The 23,643-nt window shown below is 36.6% G+C and overlaps 1 protein-coding gene across 1 annotated transcript; it reads right to left on the reverse strand.

The window, feature by feature from the left end:
• Window positions 1-835: 835 nt before the first annotated feature.
• LOC121408773 (THO complex subunit 6 homolog) lies at window positions 836-18,909 on the reverse strand. Its single transcript, XM_041600405.1, has 13 exons — window positions 18,803-18,909; window positions 13,055-13,170; window positions 12,202-12,266; window positions 11,637-11,688; window positions 9,312-9,363; window positions 8,944-9,030; window positions 8,309-8,380; window positions 7,359-7,461; window positions 6,540-6,592; window positions 5,588-5,656; window positions 4,808-4,921; window positions 3,895-4,023; window positions 836-1,828 (listed from the first exon to the last, which is right to left on the reverse strand). The coding sequence occupies exons 1-13, from the start codon at window positions 18,818-18,820 to the stop codon at window positions 1,745-1,747; spliced, it is 1,014 nt and encodes a 337-aa protein (XP_041456339.1). The 5' UTR covers window positions 18,821-18,909; the 3' UTR covers window positions 836-1,744.
• Between the last annotated feature and the right edge of the window lie 4,734 nt (window positions 18,910-23,643).

A 23,643-nucleotide genomic window follows, 5' to 3' on the forward strand; every position in this document is an offset into this window, starting at 1 on the left:
ACACCAGTGAGCTGTCTGGAACCACAGAAAACCTCTGCACTCGCATGCCATATAATTTGAAATCATGTCTATAGTGAATTTAAAAAGATGTATGGATGATGGAAGGGGGGGGGTGTTCAGGTTGAGGTGAGTACACCTCTCCGGTGATAAGAGTGAAAACCATGGGGAGCTTTTCATTAAGCATCTTTTCAGTACTGACAAAATCACTCTAAGCCAATCATATGCAAGGATTTCAGTAGTTTATAACAAATGATGGTAGAATCACTGATAAATCTATTCATGAAATGTTCTCCAATTTGGTTAATATGGCAAAATAAATAAAGCAAACTTTTTTTCATACGAGTACAAGCCAATATTTGGATTCTAAAATCTGATTGTGGTATTCCCTGCCCCACTAACCCCCTAAAATTACTGTCTGATTAACTCATTTCCTTGGTCCTCTTGTATAAAGATGTGATACTGCAATACTTTGCTATTGTGTTCACTACCATGGTAACCAGCATTTCCTGGCAGTAAAAAAAAAAGGAATCCATGGAAATTTCCATAATGGAAAAGTAACTATTAGTTATATGCAGCAATGCCAAGAGAATGGAGCCACTTGATTTAATACCAGTTGGTCCACATTCCCAGCTTCGATAATTATTCTATGGCTAAATCAATAAGACCTACTTGATCTGAATACCCGCTCAAGCTAGGGCTAGGACTAATATTTTTTGGTGCAACAATTTAAGACTAAATCTGAACTTTGTTCATATGAATCTGATTTTTTTCTAATAAGCCAGTTCGGAGTTCCATTCTGCGCATGATCAGGTCATTTGCACTAAAGTGACATGGAGATTTAATATTCGATGAGATAAGCACCAACTTTGATGTCTTGATTATTCATATATTCGTTTGAATTGGGTTTTTCATTGGATCCACAAAAGACATGCGTGAACGATAGCGACTGGTATTTCACAGTTGGCCAAGTACATAGTTATAAGAACATGCTAATGCATTCAAAGTAGAAATGCAATAAAACCTTCATAGAGTGTCCATTGGTTTGCTATTCTAGTCACCTGGTCTATGTAAGGCAGGCTTAAATAGTATCTTGCTTTGAAATCTGCCAATCATAATGAAAGAAATTAAAGGTCATTTGACCAAAATTGCCCATGCGGTAACTCCGAACTGGTCTATTGATAAAACATATTTTGCTCGTGGCACATGGCTTGGTGACTGATTGTAAAGTTGCATAAGTGATTACATATGTTGTAGTCAAGCATGAAAATCAACACTACCATCAAGAAAGGGAACTCCCACTTCCCTGGATAAAGGGCTTATGATCTTTGGGTTACTGGGATGTCTACAATTGCAAACATTCAAACATACACATTATGGACATCTGCACTAAAGACCATATAAACAGGAATGTTTTGGGGAGTGGGAGCACACTGTTTTCCAATAATCTTTACAAATACCTGTAAAAAGATATTCTGTCTTGTTCCTCTTTGTTTGAGTAATTGGCAATGGTGACAAAATAATAATTTCACAAGCTCAAGCCAGAAAAAAGGGGGTCCAATCAGTAAATATGTTGGTATGCTCATGTGTGATTTTGGAACTTGCCATTGACGAGTGGTAACGGAACATAACCTCAATGTAAGCTCAAGCCATAAAAATGCTACAGTCAGAAAGCATAATGGTGTGCTGATGAGCAATTTTAGAACTTGATGATACAATGGATGGTAGAGGTGAGGTATGGTTGTCATCAGCAAAAGTCCAAAGAGAATGCCTTGTAACCAAAGTTTGTGTAGACATCAATCTTGGAACTTGCCCCTGAAGCACACAGTACCTGGACAATATGAAAATACAGGAAACAGTGTATAGACTGGCAAGTTCTGAGATAAATCACAATGATGGGCATCATAGAGTAGCATAGCAAGATGTGACATTTCTTGATGGGGGCATTTCAGCATTTTCATATTCCAATAGAGCATAATGAAAAACATCCACACACAAACTTAGACATGAATTGGTTTTTGGTGGCCCAAAAAGTATGGCAAAATTGAAACCTAATGGGCCCCATTGAATCAGTGTGAATTTGTCTGGTTATTATATGCACACAACAATTTGGAACCAGGCAGCAGGTACTCATATATGGCTACATCTATTTTCACAAGAGCAGCCAGGAAATAGTCCAGACCATCATCGTGGTAACTGTAAGTGCAGGGCGCGACAAACCCGCTTGCCCGATTGCCCGGCAAGTGAAAATGACGTGCGGGCAAGCACCTCTCAAAGTCAATTGCCCGATCGGGCAAGTGGTTGTTGCGTCTTTTTTTTCTGTACCGTACCTCGTTTTTCCATAAATCATCCAAAATCCACACTCAAAATCATGAATAAGCCTTAAAAAATAGGAGTAGCGCCGTTTCAAATTCCGAAATTGCGTTATTTTTTCTGTACCACGTATTTCCATACATGGTACGGTGTGGTACCAGGTATGAAAAAAATCAATGCAATGGCCGGGAAACAGTTGAATGTAGTATAGGGGTCCATTATGACTACCACCATGTGCAATTTCTAATGCACATTTTCCACCTTCCGATATCACGATTCTGTGATAAAATAATTAGAACTACACAGGAAATAAATCACAGAGTCTAGTAACTCCGCATTGGTGAGTTGTCATGTCATTCGGCTTTGCTTTTCAAAACGGCCTATTAACATCCAAAATAACTTGCCGTATTTGTTAATTATAACTTAAAATTCATTTGTTTCCCTTTTTGAGGGGATGAGGTAAATATCAGACAATAAATCATCAAACAAAGCTCCATCTATTTTACAAGGCCGGCGGGAGGCTCACACAAGTGCGCATACTAGCTAGCCAGTCTGAGCTCTGTCTCTCTGCCAGAGCTCTGGGGGACAATTCGCTCAGTAAAGGCCACAATGATGGTGATTTTCTGTTTCAGACAGAGTTTACATTTCGGGTATATTATTCAAAACTTCCAATAAAGTTTGATGATTTCTTCATTGTCATGTATATTTAAGTTATTAATGAATACATTCTCACCAAATTTAGACTCCCCCATAGAGAAATGCAATTTTCGTAGAAGTCTGCGTTTTCAAAGAACTTCAGGAAAAGTTAGGGTATGTGGGCCTTTATTACACGGCCGAGTACAGGTTATTGTACTGGAATAGGCGAAGTAGAAATTAGATATTGAATTCATTTATATCAAAGTTCAACTCACAGTCACACCCACACAAACACACGCGCACGCACACACACACACACCCAAGATTCTAAGCATAGTGAAAAAAAATACAATATAATCATACAATATTAAACAATGTTACTAATAATTCATTAATAGTGAACAGGTATTATTTAAAAAATTGGGCAAGCAGTTTTTTCTATCGGGCAAGCAAATTTTTTCATCACTTGCCCAACAGGGCAAGTGACGAAAAAATTTTTTGTAGAGGCCTCGTAAGTGATAAAGCCTAAAAAATGAGACATTTGTTCAGATTGTATGCTCATAGTGGCGGAAGACGGACAGTCAACCTGCCCAAAATGTCAAGTCTTGCTCCTGCTACTACTCTATTCGCCAACTCAAACCTGCCTTCTCTCACCTCCTTAAGACTTCTACTCAGGCCTGCCTACTTCTCAGCATTCCACTCCTTCTGGTCTACAGTCCTTTCAAGGACTACACTTATTTAGAAAAGAATACTCTACTTTCAAACCTCCACTTTTTCGCCTTTCCAATTCACCCCCAAATCTATCCACTTTTTCTAAGTTCAGTCTCTACAGGACTTCACACATGGTGTACCCTAAACTTCTTCCGCGAGTGCTAATACCATCATGCAAACCTTCAAACGACATCTATATTATTCAGAATCTTTAAAGTGAGGTGGGCTGAGTATTACCTTATTGGCTTCTGACTCTGTGTTGATGACCACACTGTACACATCCATAGCTGTACAAGGTGTGGTAAGTTTGGAATCACCATTCACGTGCCAGTGATAGATATTTGGAGACGTCCCTGCTGAGATTACCTACATCAAAAGGAAATGAAAAAACAATTGACAGAGACATAATGGAACAACAACAACCCCCCCCCCAAAAAAAAAAAAGAATGAATTTGGACTTCACAGGTTTATAGGAGCTACTTTGGGAAAGGTGATATAGTCCAGTGTATAAGTCACAAAGATTTGAACCACAAGGTTCAGGAATTAATTTCTTGAAAAGCTTTTTTGTTGTAAAAGGCTACCAGGCTAAAGCCAGGGTAATGATATAGATACGATTATATAAAGTATATAAAGAGATGCTAGATGATAACATGATATGTTCCTCACAAGGACAGAGTCTTATCATTATCATTGCCATTCCTTTTCAATTTAATTAAGACAAAAGAGGAAGTATAAGATATAGGTAAGATTACCTCAGAAGGATGACATGAAAATATAATCTTTATAATGATTTATTAATTATTATGAAATGCTGAGTGTTATGGTTTAAATAGAAATAATCACAAAAACAGAATTGAAATATTTCCTCACATTAACACTAGACGATTGCCCTAAGACAGATGACATGTACATGAATAACTCAGCAAACATGCTTTCATTCATGAGAAAATAGCAAAGTAAGAAACAAACAATATAATTTTTTTTTTAAATTTTCAGCTTTCCATTATTTTAGCAGAATTAGACCATGATCTAAGTTAAACCAGAGTTCAGAATATGGGCTGTACAGAATATTTCAACAATATAATGCTAGCTTTTACTGACAAAACCATTAGGATATCTGAGCTAGGATTGAAAGAGATGTTGAACTTACAGCATCATCATGATAAAGAACTACATGTGGCTGACATTTTGGTGCTTCAAAAATAGTGGTAGGAGAGAGTGATCTCAAATGCCAAAGACTTAATGATGGTCCACCACCACAGATCTAGGAAAAATAAATGAAATATTCTTTGGTAAATTTACCATTAAAATATTACTTTAATATACACTAAAAATCTCACGATCCCCATCATCAGAACTATCAATCATCATTGTCATTATCGCTATCATCATCATCACCACCACCACCACAATCTTCATCATTTTCTCAATTGTTAATCATCATCACCATCATCACCATGACAATCACCAGCATCATTATCATCATCCTCCTCATCATAATACCCTTTTTTAATCATTCATCATCATCACCATATCATTTTCTTAATCATTCATCATCATCAGCAGCAGCATTAGCATGACCATCCTCACCACTACCACCACCACCATCATCATCACTGCTATCACTACCATCCCCATAATCCCCACTCTTACCACCATAAACATCATCACCATCATCATCACTTACACCATCACTATCTTCACTGGTATCATCAGAGCCCATAACATAAAGCTTAAACCTATATCAAGGCATATTTTTACACTTTATTACATTATGTGTGATCATGCATACAAATCAACTGCACAATTAATTCCTAAACTACGTGCTATGGGCCCCTTGACCAATCTCACCAGCAATGCATATGCTTTTGATGAAATGAAGTTTTCAAAATCATTTTCTCCAGGAGTGTAATATGACATACAAACTCACCAGCCAGTCATCTGCAGGATCTACCGCTACACAGCTTATCCATTTATCTCTTGGATTATTGATGCATTCCTAAGGGGAATAAATTAAATATGTACATTAAAATAACTAAAACAACAACAAGCGTTTTACAGGTACAATGCAGATTTACTTACTTTCTTGTGTTTTTCACAATGCATACTGCATGGAATGTGTGAATTTAATGGAGCAAAGAATAAAGGAGTCAGAAAGTAGAGTTTGTAAATGACAAGTATTAAAGACATATAACTACTATCATATCTGGATAGTAATATGAGTACTAGGCTTATACATTGATATTACATTCTCTACAATGTATAATATGCTTGTTTGCAACTAAATTAGAGCTGAACATGCAACATTTTTACAATCTCAAATACTACATATATATAAAATTTAAATCAAAGTAGATGATAATTGCAAACAAATAACAGATAAAATTAAGAGATTTTTATGATGCCAACAGGATTTCTTCCCAAATTTGCATTAACCTGAATTCTGTGCATTATTTGTTTTTCCCCAATTGGCATGAATTTTTCAAAGTGCTATACAACACCATTCTATTCACTTTGGCTTCACCTGGTTTGATATGTTGATCACTTTCCAACCTCATGCTGATCTTTCTACTGTCAAGTCATATCTATTTGCTATTGGGTCATGGGTTCAAACACCAGCTATGGTGTCATTTCTGAGAAATGTATCCACATTGTGCTGCACTTAATGCACATAACATTCATTGGAATTTATGGAATCTATTTACTCAAAACACAGAAGTTTATGACAGCTGATCTGCTACAGTCGGGGTAATTATGGTGCGCTTTACTTGAAAGCATCAGACTTCTGTAAAAAGTGATTCAAGCCTTAGATGAGCAAGTATCATGATTATCATCATCAGTATCTAAGCAAAAAAATATTACCTAATGAAGATTGAACTCACCTCATGTTTGTTTGGTTCTAGGATAGCTACGGGTTCCCCTGATGTCCTAGTATCTGAGGAATTAAAGAAGATATATCAATATTACTGCTCCTTTCTGAAACATACATGAACAAGTTACGGGCTTATATCCTTATTTCTTATTCCAAATAGAGCCATTTCCCTGAAAGGAATTATCATAATCCTAAAGAGAAACAGTAACAGTCAGTATCAACATGGAACTACTATGGTATCAAGAATGCAGTATAGAGAACAGAGCCATAATCAGTCAAACTCAAAATGATTTCCAGGCTTTTTTATGTTGTTGAGAAATTTAGATTTCTTTTAATTTATTAACAGTTTTTATCTATCATTAATTTCTAAAAACAGAGAATGTTGACAAAAATTTCTCCTATTCTAAAAAGAGTAAGGATTTGAGAAAGAGCAACATGACATGAAAAAAATGGTCCCTTACAAAACAGCAACTAATTTTAGACTAAACATACAGACACTTTCTAGGTAGGTGAAGTATATTGTTATTTTAGCTGGTCATTGCTCTACCGTTTTATCCACTGTATTGTAATCTTACCATTTCATATGGAAAGCAGTTAATTGAACATAACTGAATCAAACTGAATCACACATATCAGGAATTATATGGTTATACATTGGCATTGACATGGGCTGAAAAGAGATTACAGGCATGTTTCATTGTTGGCTTTTGAGTTATGGATGGGTGGTTACAGAGGGAGGGGACAACCTTAGAAGACACATAACTCAACAAATGGTTTCCTTGGGATACTTATGCACATGAGCACTACAGAATATTAATGATTTCCTCACCCCATATCCTGACTGTTCCATCTTCAGACCCCGAGGCAACCTGTGCTGATGTATTAAACAATGCTACAGCATGGATGTAGTCTGTGTGGTCTGTATACGAATGCTTTATAAAGTATAGAACAAAGATGGTGATAATGGGCAGTATAGTGATAATTTTGTTGATTCAATTCAATTCAATTTTATTTGGCAAATCAAAACAATCAAGAAGTTACAAAGTAAACAAATCCATAAGAATGAGCCAGGACCTCTGAAAAAGCATCCTGTGCTTATATTTGAAGCCCTAAATGACAAATTAATACAATAAAATACAAAGAAATAACATTAAATTAACTTTGTTTAAAAACAAAAGTATTACATAAGTATATTGATGATGCAATACGGATGATGAGGACGATTATGATGATAATGATGATGATTATAATGATGATGATTGATGATGACGATGATTGTGATGATGATAATGACAATGATTATGATAATTATCATTATTATTAGGATGATGATGTTTATGATGACAAAGAAGATGATGATGCTGATATTGATGATGTTCGTAATAATAATGAAAATATTCAAAACATGGTATTTAAGGCCCTTCAGCATCAACAATTCTCTAATTTATCTGCTGAAAAGAAAATGAATGATGCCCTGCCAGAACATAATACACACTAGTATAAATATTATTGTCTCTTTAAGTTAAGCAATTTGACACTGTGAATAATCATAATATGCCATGCATACAAGCCCAATGTTTTGTATTCACTATTAAATGAAGAGGGGTGAAAAATATCAGAATTACCATACACAAAATTAACCTACAAAGTAAAAAAGAAAAGAAATGACATTTGCTTCGCTTTCCAAATAATGGTACAGAATACAGGCCATAATACACCTGTGTGGTTATCGGAACAAGATTACAGGAAATCATAAACTTTGTGGAAAAGTATGCTTACCTTACATGTACCTGACTCCAAGTCCCACACATGCAATTCACTGTCACCTCCACCAGAATACAAAGTGTTGTCCTGTTTGTGAAATTCATGGAAATCTTTTTTTTCATTATATCATCAACAGTGGCAGACACAGTCAGTATAGATACAATACGATATCATAACTGTTATGGACAATGTTGAGTCCCACCCAAAGTATTGTGTATAATCTGGCTCGAGTCTGCTTCTCATCTCCAGAACAACTACTGAGTTACCAAGGACAATATATCTTACACAGTATTTTCATCCAATTAAAGAATAGCCTTGTCTAATGATGCATGAGGCAAAGATACAATCAACGAGAGCAACCAAATGCTCTAGAAAAGATTAATAATCATATTTCGAACAACAAATATTGAAGAATTGCAATTATGTTTTCTTCCAATTATTTAAGAACCAGGCCCTGAAAACCACTAATGAATATCTCAATATCTGTTAATTTTCTTTAAATAATAATGTATTTTGCTTGAGCTTTAGTACTTTGAAAGGTTCTTACGTTTTATAAATAAGTTTCATTTTGCAGATGATAAACAGAAGATCACAATACTCCCTCCCTTTAGAACTGATGAAGTGAACATGTTTTGATATGATGATCTCACCTGCCGATTATATGCAAGTCCATTGGTTTCTACGGCTCCAAAATTTGCTGAATGTGGTACAGAGAGTGACCATGCTACCCTTGGTGCCTGTGTAATATACAAACAACAATTCATCTCTCTTCAGTTTGTGAAAACATTCTTGTTATGAATATGTCTACATTTATTTTTCAAAGAATCATACTTGTGCTATTGTTAAATTTGACCAATCATTAATTGAGTAATACTCGGTGTCAGGCAAAATAAATGGCTGGTCACACGGACGTTTTCAACCAATTATTTCATATAAGGTTTTATTTGATCCATCTTATAAATAAAATTCCTATGGAATTGAAGAAGCAATGATGAACTGAATGGGTAACAAATCTCACCTTCTGTTGAATATCCTTCCATTTCCAAGCTTTGATATCTCCACTTCCACCACTGGATGAGAGAAAACAGATTGAAAAAAACTACTTGCAAAGATGCAACTAAGAGATCAATCACAACCATTGTAAAATAATATACACTTTCTATTTCATGAGGCCATAAAGCAATTGCAGAGATCCAATTCATTGTGGATACATGTATACTGTAACTAATTATTAGACTTGCATATTGATCAATAGATAGCACAATAAATAGCAGATTTTTAGACATTCATATTGATCAAGATTTACTATATCTGATTTGGGACTTCCATATTAAGAGGTATTTCTGGCTATCATACGCTGAGTTTAATGTTGTATCTGAAAACTGATTCAGAAAAAAGCCCATCAACTTTTCCATTCTACTTTCCATGACAAAATACAAATACATGTCAGAATAAAATTCATCAAGGTTAGGTATTTGTGCTAAATGCATCATGACTGTGCCATGATTAAGCAAAGGCCTTGTGGCAGAGATGGTGTCTGGTTAGAAGTAAGTAGTAGATGATGTTTGAATCCTGCAGGTTCCAAGATTTTTCTGACTTAAGCCTATTTTCAGATCAAAATTTGATCTAATTCAATGGGTGATGGCCAGAAACATCTTACATTATTCAAACTTCCCCAGCAAGCCTTCAAAACACCCTTTAACCTCTATATTGATCAAGTGACCGTAAGTCAATTTTCTTGCAATGCCCACTTATTTTCAGTAAGGTGATGGAATGATCTTTCTAGGGTATTATAAACAACCAAATACAATATAGGGATTTTTACTCCTTAATTTTGTCATTTGTAATGTATTAATGTATCACGTATCACTTTCATAAGCATTGCTTCTCTGGGGTCTCCGAACCATCTATTTATTTGTTTGTTTGTTTTTCTGATACTTTGTTGATACTGTACATGTATATTGTACTGTTTTTATCCTTTTGATGGTTGAATAAATAAATGAATTGAATTGAATTGAAATATGATGGAGAGAGAATGAATAATAGAGAGATAAGGAAATGCAAATTAAGTCAGCCAAAAAAAGAGGTCTTATTTGCAAACCCAATGACATGGCTATTAAATCATAGAAAATATAAGTTCCTGCTGTGAAGCAAAAGCATTTTTAACCCTAAAAAGACTGGGGGGGCTGATTCAGCCCCCCCCTCGACATTTTCCGCGATAAATCTGCCGTGCGAAATTTTTTGACCGTGTCGCTCGCTGACTTTTTACTTTCAAGTCTCGCGCAACTTTTGAGACCAAAATTGTGACCCCGGGTACGCGGTTCCGAAATTACGCAACATTTCGTAAGTGCATGCAGACCCAAAATTACTCAAAAACATGAATTTGTGTACAAATCCAATGCAAATAGTGTTTTTAGCCAAAATTCATAAATGTATCATTATTTTTCCTTTTACTGCTTAAAATCAATTGATTTTATCTTTTTTGTGGTCAAAATAAAGTCCCCAACAATTTCCATTGAAAAAACAATAAAAAACAAAAAGTCGAAAAACATAGAAATACATAAGAAATTTAGAAAACAATAGAATACATAAGAAAATAAATGTGATGTTTAAATTTTTTATAATTAAATTTGATCAGATGCCTATCTAGAGTATGTGAAACAAAAATTAGCATTTCAGGGGCATTATTTTATTAATTAGAGCAAACTTATGATTTTACGCATAAATTAGCATAATTAATGAGACATGAGATTTTTTGCAGAATTTGATGTTATAGTCTTGTAGATAATGCCATGGGTAAGGCGTGTGCCAATTTTCGTCGCGATCGCGCGATCGATGGCCGAGATCATAAGGGGGGGGCTGAATCAGCCCCCCCCCAGTCTTCTTAGGTGTTGAAATAGCCCAGTCTATTTAGGGTTAAAATCCAAAATGTTGTTGAGTACTGCCAACTTTCCATTTGGCAAGTTTAGTCTTCAGTCTGCTGCATTGCCTTACATTCCTTTTGAAGAATTGAGAGCAAATGAATCTTATTGGACTTTTTTCAGTATTTGTTATACTTTTTATCTTGGTCTTTTCTTAACTGCTACTGAAACATGAATGAAGCACATGATAAACCTTGTCCTTTCTTAATTGCTACTGAACTTTCCATTTGGCAAGTTTAGTCTTCAGTCTGCTGCATTGCCTTACATTCCTTTTGAAGAATTGAGAGCAAATGAATCTTATTGGACTTTTTTCAGTATTTGTTATACTTTTTTATCTTGGTCTTTTCTTAACTGCTACTGTAAAAAGAATGAAGCACATTATAAATCTTGTGTATCATTACTATTATTATCAAATTACTTACCAGATCAAAAAGTTTTCGGTAGACTGCAGAGCAAATATGGCACCATCAAAGGCTGAAAAAGAGAGAAACATGTTATTCAAGACGAGACAAAGAAACTTACAACATGAAATGAGCATTTCATTTCATTAAATACATGAATTATAAACAAATATCAAAAGAATTTTAATAGAGACAGTTACATGTTCAACTCTGCAGTCTCACAATTTGATGACCCAAGGTCAATTCCCAGTCAGTGTGCTTCTATACTTTGGGGCAATAGTCCTCATTACCTTGGAGAGGAACTTAAGCCTTTGGTCATCTCGTCAACTTAATAATGTTACATGCTTTATTGGCACTCAGGAAAAACCACCACCATCTTATCCCAACCATTATCCTTGATCTAAACAGGGACCAGTTTCATAAAGGACTTGGAACTGTTGTAACTTTGCCGTTATGGCAACTACCATGGTAACCTTGATTATGATTGGCTGCTGAGCCTTGTTACCAGGATAGTTGCCATAATGGCAGAGTTTCAACAGTTGCAAGTCCTTTATGAAATGGGCCCCTGGACTTAACATTGACTTACCTTTGAATGTGAAGATGGGTTTCCTGCTATTTTCATTTGCATCTGACGATAATGCACAACGCATACTACGCATATAAATGATACAAGGATATCAGTTAAAATCAGCTCTAAAGCCTACAGTCAGAATAAAACATCATGGTAAAAATTCTCTTACAGTTGAAATGAGAGCAAATCATAAATGAGCGATGAAAATGACTCTTTTCTTAGGTGATCTTACACTTGCATTCTTTACATTGAGATTTTAATGCAATCTCTCCCTGATATACTATTGTCTAGGATTCCTGCGTGCAGGTTCTGACGAGACATGACATTATCATCTGGTGTTGCGCAATCAAATATTACATCCCACAACCTAGCTTGGTGTTTGAATTTGCTTCAGCAGCCTCATTCACGCTATATACACTAACCCCATCACTTTGCTTGAAATCAATCACTGAATATGTATTCCATCGAGTTAACACCTAATGTTTAGGTTGACGATCCCCAGTATATGAAAGCTTTTAATTTCAAATTTCAGACAGCTTTCAAATCTTTGTCTGACAAAGTTATTTGTTATTGTTTTTAGTATTTGCATTGTATTACGTACCGATACTTTTTTTAAATAATATTTCGTAAGGTCTGCCATTTATAAGGGTCTTTTTCTTTTCTGGCTCAGGCTGCTTCCTGCCAAGCAACAGTTTATATACTGTACCAATGTAAATAATACTGTATGTAGGCCTTTATGTGTATCATACTAATGTATTTTTAATGCTTTGGTTTTAAATTGAAAATAAAATATTTAAAAAAAATGAAGGGATTTTACACAGTATTTCCACCCCCTCTATTCTTCTTCAGCACTTGTAAATAAACTAACCTGAAGACAGCAATTGTTCCATAGTTGTTCCCCGCTAGTAAGTACTTGCCATCTGGTGATATACATTGTGCAAACACTGACATGTGAAGCTGTTTTTTCTCCTTCAAAATTTGCTCCTAAGAAGAGATGAAAAACAATAACCATTTGAGAGTCTAATTAGGGATATCACAATTGATCGATTATTATCATACTTACTTAAGAGATTGTTGCCAAGACACATGTAGACAAATCTGCCAACTGTCTAACGTGAGGCCTGGAATAACCCAGGACCTGTCTGTCTGTGTAATATTAGGCAGACATGGGTACTCTCCAAAATGGGGTAGAATCGGGTCGCAATAGCACTCCAATTAAACAAGGGGAAAAATTAATTATGCACTTAGTACCTTGATTATAAGACAAAAAGCTTCAGTCTCTGTATTTTGGTTATTCCGCTGAACTGCCTTGGCTCCACTCACCAATACATAGACTGAAGGGTTGTTGGCCTGTACGTACATACAACGTATTAGCAGTAACGTTAGATCTAACAATAACATTCAGCGGAAACCTGATTTTTGGATCGATTTTGGTACATACATTATAAAAAAGAAATTACATTCAAATTTACAAAAAAATAGATAAAATTCTGAAATATCGTACTTTAGACCGCAGTTACCACTAATTCCTTTCAAATGATGATCAAAACATCTTCGATCCTTTCGTTGGTCAAGGTAAGTTGCAATCTTGGATGACGTAATCATCCTTACAGACGTGTTTACATGTACCAGTCACTACATATCATGATTTGTGCCGGTGCTTTGTGCTTATAGATGTGTGTGCGTTCTTGTTTTCTATTACCAATAGTATTGGTCTTCACCCACATTACTGTATCGTGGGTAAACATCGGGCAAGTCTCTTTCTTCTTTTCATGATATTTTTCTCATTTTTTTTATGAATTCTTGTCTAAAAATAAAATCCATAGCGTAGAAATGTCGGAAATGAAGTTGTATCCCATGGCCATGAATGATGTACATGATTTAGGCTAGAAACTAGGCTAGATCTAGTCTTAGACTTAGAGAGAAAGTAGGTATGTTGCAAAAAAATAAATCTCAGAAATAAGGTGTTTTCTTCATGGCATCATTTAGAGCTCATCAAGACCTTTAATTTAACACCTCATTTATCTCAATAGCTCCAGAAATAAGAAAGTTATTGCAGTTTTAAGGTCATATAAATCGCCTATTCAATTCTTATGTATTTCTTTGTTTTTTAAGCCAAAAGTTGTGATCTTATCTGGGACCAAGGTGCACTAATAGAAAACAGCAATGCGCATGCATTTTCATATGGAAGTGCCCCAAAACACTCCCCAAAATAACAGACGCCGCCGAAACAGGGACTTAAAAAAACATCTTTAGCGTCAGTAGATTTCATTCAAATTTCACCACAATATAGTTTAAATGTTGTTCTATCGGAATTAATACACTTTAGAGTGGTATGATACCTGTAAATGTGAATAGCAAGAGGTTGAAAGCAAGGCCAAAGTTCCAGTAGCACACAGAGTCGCAAGATTACCAAGTGAGAATTTTTTTCAAGTCTATATAGCTGCCATAAACATTCAACTACGTAAAAACAATGATGCAATGGGGAATAACTTTTCCTTGGACATACAAAAACAATACAAAGCAATGCCTCCACAGTCGCCCTGCAATTCTAGCCAGCACACTCAAAACCTCATTCAGAATGCACCTAGAGGGCGCTTTTGTAGAAATCTCGGGAGTCGGGGGCGAAAGTTTCTGGTTTTTTTGGTGGTAGACATAGACACACATGTATAGAAAGGAAGGCCTGGCTTCGTATGAGAGTAACCTTTATTTTTAGTAAATGATTTTAACTCTCTTAGAAGCCTCCTGGGGGGCGTTTCATGAAGGGACTTTGTCCGACATGTTCTGTTTTATCCGACAATTACCATAGTAACAGTACCTCTCAGCCAATCAGAATCTGTCAGATCTGATAACTTGTCGGACAAAAATGTTGATGAAATGCTCCCAGGAGTCCTGGTTACTCCACTTGTTCACTGCTAGTGCTACCACCCTGCAGGTGGGGAATCTACAAGTAGGACTATGGTATGCCAATGTTGTCCAGAGCAAACACTTTAAAAAGTCATTAAAATATCACTTTTGTGACCAAAATTACTAATTTCCATACAGTTGCAATTTATTTTTCATTAGTAACTTGGGAATAATTTTTGTATTCACCAGAGCGCTCAAAAACTTGAATTTTGGGCATATTTTTGTGTACGCCCTCTATTGGTGGAAAGTAATATGGCAAGAAAATTTTCATTTTTTGATCTCTATTTTTAATTAAGAAAAAAAATGATTAAAAGTATCAAATTTAAATAAGAGCCAAGTTGTATGAATAATAGGTGTAATGGAAACTGTCAGTGTAAAAACATCAAGCATTTGCCCCAAACAAAAAGAGAAAATTAGCCAAACATTGCCACCCTTATTTTGCCACACATGGAGATATAACTGAGAACAAGGTTATATCATAACCTTGTTCATTGAATGAGTGATCACAACTACCCAACTGGCTTATTCCTTCTTCCCTGAAGCAATCTCCCACTGGAATAATCTCAGTTCTCACAGCGGATATGGTATCCTCCAAAAGCACTGACATACTTAAAGCAAAACTAAACATGCAAAACCAGCAACAAAGCAAAACAGAGTAATAATACTCCCACTCTCGTCAGCCCTGAGGCTGAGTTACCCTTCCTGGTGGAGGTCTTCAGGGAACGGAACTACAAGGTACTAGGTGTAATGGAAATTGTCAGTGCAAAAAAATCAAGCATTTGCCCCAAAGAAAAAGAGAAAATAAGCCAAACATTGCCATCCTTATTTTGCCACACATGGAGATATATTAAGTGAGAACAAGGTTATATCATAACCTTGTTCATTGAATGAGTGGGTTACTCCTACCCGCGAGGCGTTCGGGGGTAAAAATCATAGTACTATCGTACCTTTACCCCCTAACGCCTGGCGCTTGGCCCTATAGGGCCGTACATCGGAAAGAAAAATGCAAATATACAAATGCACCAAACAGCGCCTTATAATTTGAATCTGACGTTAACACTTCTGTACATGGGTAAAAATATCGGTTAGCAACGTTTGGTTAAAATATATTTACTGAATAGGAAAAAAATCGCAGAAATGGGATGAAGAAATAAAAGTAGAAGAGAGTTTACTCACATTTGTTGTCTTCGCCATCTTGGATCCATTGTTAATGCAACCTAGTTACGTGACGCTTATAGAGGGTGGCAAAATCAAGTGCTAAAATGTCCCGCTTCAACCACTGAACCAGGGGGTGTTTCATCAATATTGTCGCGCGACAACTGTCAGCGCTGATAGTTGTCGCGCGACAATATTGATGAAACACCCCCTGGTTCAGTGGTTGAGGCGGGACATTTTAGCACTTGATTTTGCCGCCCTCTATAAGCATCACGTAACTAGGATGCATTAACAATGGATCCAAGATGGCGAAGACAACAAATGTGAGTAAACTCTCTTCTACTTTTATTTCTTCATCCCATTTCTGTGATTTTTTTCCTATTCAGTAAATTTTATTTTAACCAAACGTTGCTAACCGATATTTTTACCCATGTACAGAAGTGTTAACGTCAGATTCAAATTATAAGGCGCTGTTTGGTGCATTTGTATAGTTGCATTTTCCTTTCCGATGTACGGCCCTATAGGGCCAAGCGCCAGGCGTTAGGGGGTAAAGGTACGATAGTATAGTGAGTGATTGTATTACCGACCGGCCTTGTATTACCGAACGCGCGCATCATATGCGTCAGAAAATAATCAAATACGCTCAAACCTTTGCAACTTCCTTCCAAAGGGAACTTAAATAGAACAAGTGGAATGCCTCTGGCCGTCTCACCTGCATCACGCGGTTCAATATAGCAGCAGTGCTGACTTTGCATACTACTCTAACTCGCACAAGATGTTCAGTGATACATGGTTACTCTTATGTCCTCTTTTTATGAACTAGACCAATAAACTTACAGAGATATGATGGTTATTCAACAAAAAACCCCAACATGGCCAAAGTTCATTGACCTTACATGACCTTTGACCTTGATCATGTGACCTGAAACTGGAACAGGATGTTCAGTGATACTTGATTACTCTTATGTACAAGTTTCATGAATCAGATCCATAAACTTTCAAAGTTATGATGGTAATTCAACAGATACACCCAATTCGGCTAAAGTTCATTGACCTTTGACCTTGGACATGTGACCTGAAACACGCACAGGATGTTCAGTGATACTTGATTACTCTAATGTCCAAGTTTAACGAACTAGACCAATAAACTTTCAAAGTTATGATGGTAATTCAACAGATACCCCCGATTCGGCCAAAGTTCATTGACCCTAAATGACCTTTGACCTTAATCATGAGACCTGAAACTTGCACAAAATGTTCAGTGATGCTTGATTACTATTATGTCCAAGTTTCATGAATCAGATCCATAAACTTTCAAAGTTATGATGGGAATTCAACAGATATCCCCAATTCGGCCAAAGTTCATTGACCCTAAATGACCTTTGACCTTGATCATGTGACCTGAAACTTGCACAAAATGTTCAGTGATGCTTGATTACTATTATGTCCAAGTTTCATGAATCAGATCCAACTTTCAAAGTTATGATGGGAATTCAACAGATATCCCCAATTCGTCCAAAGTTCATTGACCCTAAATGACCTTTGACCTTGGTCATGTGACGTGAAACTCATGCAGGATGTTCATTGATACTTGATTAACCTTATGTCCAAGTTTCATGAACTAGGTCCATATATTTTCTAAGTTATGATGACATTTCAAAAACTTAACCTCAGGTTAAGATTTCGATGTTGATTCCTCCAACATGGTCTAAGTTCATTGACCCTAAATGACCTTTGACCTTGGTCATGTGACATAAAACTCTAATAGGATGTTCAGTAATACTTGATTAACCTTATGGCCAAGTTTTATTAACTAGGTCCATATACTTTCTAAGTTATGATGTCATTTCAAAAACTTAACCTCAGGTTAAGATTTGATGTTGACGCCGCCGCCGCCGTCGGAAAAGCGGCGCCTATAGTCTCACTTTGCTTCGCAGGTGAGACAAAAATGATGAAAAATTATCAAAAACACAATTTTGAAGTCTTTATATCCTCAAAACAATAAAATATGGTCAAAATAGCTCATGAGTGACTTTGTTGTTTTCCCAACTTTTCCCATAGAAAACACACGTTCGGTAATACGATACCTTTTCAAGTGACCAAAATATTTCACTTGCGAAGAGGGGTCCGATTGGAAGCTGATGTCGTAAAAATGAAAAACAATTTTGGCAAAATTTCTGCATATTTATATTTTGTAGGTATTTGTGTATTCATGGTGAAAGTTTGGTGAATTTTATTGGAATAATGTGTTTGATATGATCAAATTCATGAAAAGTGTTCGGTAATACGATCCACTACCATACTATGATTTTTACCCCCGAACGCCTCCAGGCTAGTTACTCCGGCCCGCGAAGCTCCCTGACTTAGGCCTGGCGGAGATGAGATGCTCCCGCCGGCCGCACCGGCACGGGTCGTGCAGGCCCGGCGTGCAGGCCGCTGGCGCTGCTGCTTTAGCGGAGGCTGAGCTGATGGCAAACGCAATGCGATTCGCATAAACTTACAGAACTTACACTACAGAAATAATAAATGTCAAACGAAATCAGGAAATGATTACCTCATAAGACAAAGCCATTTTCGTACTGCACCAAATTGCAAAACTTAAAAGAAAAGGCGAACAGGCGAATTTCCCCTATAAAAGCGGCAATTGTATACCAACGACAGTAGAGGGCAGCAACACACGGCCGGTGTGGGGGGCCGGGGGGGCATAGCTGGGGGGGGGGGGGTCTGGCCCCCCCTACTCAGTGTTATTTAGGTTACGCCTATGCTCGTTCCCTCCCTTTGAAAGCACCCCCTATCGAAGGTCTGCCAAAATTTCTGAACCCTCCTTTCGACATGTACGAAGGCTTTTCGCGGGCTTTTTCTGCCCTGGATTAAAGGGAGATTAACCCCCCTAAATAATCCAGAACATGCACTGCGGCTGCTCAATGTACCCCCACCCCCCCCCCCCCATCTCAGGTGAGCTCTCGTTCCAACAACAGGAACTTTACTTTTTAAATGAAATAATCCTGAATGAGCCTTAAAAACTAGCAGGAATTTCAGGAATTTGATCCCGGGATTTGATCAATTTTTCTGTGATTCAAGATATTTTATATGGCCCCCTTTAAAAATTTCTCAGGAGTCCAAAGAGCCCCCTTTTTAAAGAAATCTCCACGTGAAAATATAAAAACACCTCCTTTTTTACAATTCGCTGACTTGTCCCGCGAAAAAGTATGTACCCTTTACCAGACATTTTGGGAACACGCATGCGGTCCTTCCGACCCCGGAGTGAGGGGGCCTGGGCTCTGGACCATTTTATTTTATTCCTCTACAATTTCAAAATAGTTTCTCTGTAGTGCTGCAAAGTATGATGAATATGACCCCGAGTTTGAATAAATGGAAAAGTGGTTCGGAATTTTTCCCCACACAGATAAAGCTTTTGGTGCGTATTGGCGGGTGTTTTAAAAATACATGTTGCTGTATACCTAGAAAGGAGGGAGCAGTGACGGATCCTAGCTGTCGCAAACCAAGGGTATCCGATTCCGAGATGGAGATTCTTTAATTGAAGAGTTTACAGTGCTTGTATACTGTATTGTTATAGACTCAAAGTTTCATTATTCCCTTTTTATGAGTGAAGGGGAGTGAATGGCCCAGAGTTTTCGTTTCATTGTTGTATATTATGTGACTTTACATTTTCATTGTTATTTTGGGGAAGATCATCGATCATGATTACCACTGAAGTCCTTAAAATGTTCTGTTTTAGTAGATTGAGTATAATAATATTTTTGCGCGCTCTTGTGCTCTACATAGTTTACTGAGATACATATCCTGTGTTCATGAATTTGTGAAAATAAAGATCTACCTGGGCTATTTCGTGTGCTTAGAGTCCCTGGGGCCTTTTGTGCAGCAGATATCAAGAAAATGTCGTCCTAACACCATCGCTAAAAACAGTTTACCAGATATTGGGCAAAATGGGAATGATGCATCATGCATGTTTGCCTGCACTGGTAAAATGATGCCAAATACGTTGTAAATTTTACCCAGTGTTGCGTTAAAAATTACATGCATTTTGCCCAATATGGGGAAAAAATTACCCAACAAATTTTCAATATCTATCCAATATATTGGGTAAATCTTTACTCAATATTTTTTAGAGTGAAGTTACGTTGGCAAAAGGCTTACGTATTGCTATCATAATTTAATATTCGTTTTCAAGTCAGCTTATAAATTTCAGCAAGCACTCCACGTACGGCTATATGTTTAGCGAGGTCTTTGTCGTATTCAGGTTTCGAGATAAATTTAACAGGGGGCAGGCTTCCTTCTGGCGCCACATTTCAAGGATTTCATGGCAAAAACAAAAGTAGTACCATAGTTCAAACCCCAATGTTCAAACTATATTAAAATAGTTTATATAGAAGTAAAATATATTTGTGAAATTTAGGGCCTATACTTTATTTAAAAACATATATTTGGCGCCTCCTATGTCGCCCCTAAGTATAGGTCGAACATAAATTCGGCGCCCCTACGATCAGGCTCCGATTCGGCGCCCCCTTTCCTTTGTTTTCTTTCTATTTCTTTCCCCTTTTTTCCTCTTTCTCCTTTTCTTTCCCTCCCTTTTTTCTCCCTCTTTTCTTTTCCTCTCTTTTTTTTGCGCCCCCTTTTCGCCTACCGGGGGGGGGGGCGGGCACCGAAAGAATACAAACGTGATATCCCCCTCCCAAGGTATATGGACTCTTTAAGAAATTGACGTGCGAATATCGCATTTCAGAGCATACTAAATTACTTTCTAGACCATGATATTGTTGTCCGCGTGACTATTATTACCAATTATTGTAACACTTAACAAGTTCCATATATACAAGTTAACCAATAAGCACAGATTAAATGATCATATGAGGTAAAAATATGAAAATACAGTGACTGTGTAAGGTCAAAATGTCATTTCTATGATAACTACATGATTTTTTTTTATCTCGTGACCGAGATTCTGACATAATTGTTAACATGGCCAAAACAAAATATAGTAGTACCATTTAAGTTCAAACTTTTTTTTATAGTTTATATAAAAGTTAAATCTATTTGTAAAATCGCATTTCAGAGCATACTGAATAACTTTCTAGACCATGATATTGTTGTCCACGTGACTATTAAATATAACAAGTTCAATGTTTACAAGTAAACCAATAAGCACATATTTAATGATCATATAAGGTAGAAATATGAAAATACAGTGACTGTGTAAGGTCAAAATGTCATTTCTATGATAACTACATGATTTTTTTTATCTCGTGTCCGAGATGCTGACATAATTGTTAACATGGCAAAAAACAAAATATAGTAGTACCATCTAAGTTCAAACTTTTTTTATAGTTTATATAAAAGTTAAATCTATTTGTAAAATCGCATTTCAGAGCATACTAAATAACTTTCTAGACCATGATATTGTTGTCCACGTGACTATTTAATTACCAAGCATATAACTCACAACAAGTTTCATGTTTACAAGTAAACCAATAAGCACAGTCATGTTTAATGATCATATAAGGTAAAAATATGAAAATGCAGTACTGTGTATGGTCAAAATGTCATAACTACATGATTTTTTAAAATCTTGTGTCCGAGATTCTGACATAATGATGGCAAAAATAAAATATAATAGTACTATCAACGGTTCAAACTTTTAAACAAAAGTTAAATCTATTTGTAAAATTTAGGGCCTATTATACATCATCTTCTTGATTGATCAGGATAGTGAAGCAAATGGGAAAATTATGTTATTTAAAATGATGAAGCTATATATTCCCAACCTGTGTAACTTCTTTGTTTGCTTTTGTGCATCTTTGAAATGAGAGAGGGCCTAAACATTTGGATTTATAGAATGGCTTATGAAACTTACCCTATATAGGCAAGATCACTTATCACATATACAGAATGATGAGTGCACCGACTTGTCAACTTAAAAAAAAATATTATGTGATGAACTGCATTGGGGAACGAATTTGTTTTCCGTATTTCTGTGTTGTCTTTTTTAAAACGTATTTTCATGAATTTATCGATTTTTTTTCTGGAGATATAGCTGGGTTTTTTTTCATGCCCTCGAAATATTGGGGAATGATTGTATAGGCCATCCCCCGCCTGAATTTGTTTGGGGATATTACCCCCCCCCCCGATCGACACCCATGTGTTTTATGAAAACTATGTTTCTTTTTCATGATTAAAAAAATGTCTGTATATAGCCAATATAATTTCATAATATGCAACATAGCTTTGCAAAAAATTAAGGTTCACTAAACACAAGGATGTAGGATCTAGCTCCTTTGGTGAAGGAGCTAGGCAGTGGGGTACCTAGGATTTTCCACGGGGGGGGGGGGGCAAAACCGTATGCCAAGAAATTTGACAAGCAAAAAAAAGGTCTTAATTCAATCACAACTAAAGGATATTGTACCAGAAAAAAAAGTGACAAGCAAAAAAAAAAGGTCTTCAAGCTCGTCAGGGGGCATGAGGGATACGTCCTTTGCATGGGTTGTGACTCGTCAGGGGGGCAGTCTGCCCCCCTCCCCCAGGTACGCTAGTGGGGGAGTGGAGCTTGGGAAAACAAACTTTTAAAAAACATTAATGACTCGCACCGCGAGATCGAACTCTGAAAATCATGAGTGTCGATCACGGGGGGGATGGGGGGGATATATCCCCCCAATATTTCAAGTGGGGGGGGGGATGGCCTGTATTATCATCCCCCCCAATAATTTAGGGTAGAAAAATTATAATAATGATGATGAAAAAAATGAAAAGTTTGATCATGATGATTATAGTATGCCATCAATCAGTTTGTTTCCCTCGCAATTTGTGTATATTGTTATTAAATAAATTATTTTTTCAGGACTATTAAACAGATGGGTGGAGGTTCAAGATGAAAAAGAATGAAATGTTTGTGTATCTGATATTTTTTAACACATGACATAAAAGGACCCCAACGAAAATCAACTTTTGTTGATAGGGTGTTCCATCCCACCAGTGGTGAATAAATTAATTTAAATAAATCATTAATTCAAAAGGGTGGAAAAATAAACGGGAGTAAAAGGGTGGCAAGATAAATTTCTAAGGAATGACGGTAAGCCCGATGGCGCACGAGAAGCCACACAGGTTGTAATTTTTGCTAGTCTTAATTGGTCCGAATCTGCATTTTATCATCATGCATTAAGAAGAATAAAGATATTGCCAGTCAGGTTAGATTTAAGAGAGAAGTTGTATACACAGAGGCGTCGATCCTGGGTGGGGGGATCGCCCCACCAATGAAAATATTTGGGGGCAAACATATCGTTTTGCCCCCCCCCAATAATTCCGCATGTGCAACTAATAAATAAAATAAGATTGTAATGCTACACTGAAATCAGCAAGCGAGATTGAGATACCAACTCGATT

The sequence above is a fragment of the Lytechinus variegatus genome, chromosome 2 (genome assembly GCF_018143015.1).
Source record: "Lytechinus variegatus isolate NC3 chromosome 2, Lvar_3.0, whole genome shotgun sequence".
NCBI lineage: Eukaryota > Metazoa > Echinodermata > Echinoidea > Temnopleuroida > Toxopneustidae > Lytechinus > Lytechinus variegatus.

Coding starts and splice junctions, on each gene's coding strand:
- LOC121408773 (XM_041600405.1), bottom strand. Junction 8,381..8,943: donor GACTTGCATATAATCGGCAG/GTGAGATCATCA, acceptor TTTCACAAACAG/GACAACACTTTGTATTCTGG. Junction 6,593..7,358: donor TGGAACAGTCAGGATATGGG/GTGAGGAAATCA, acceptor TTAATTCCTCAG/ATACTAGGACATCAGGGGAA.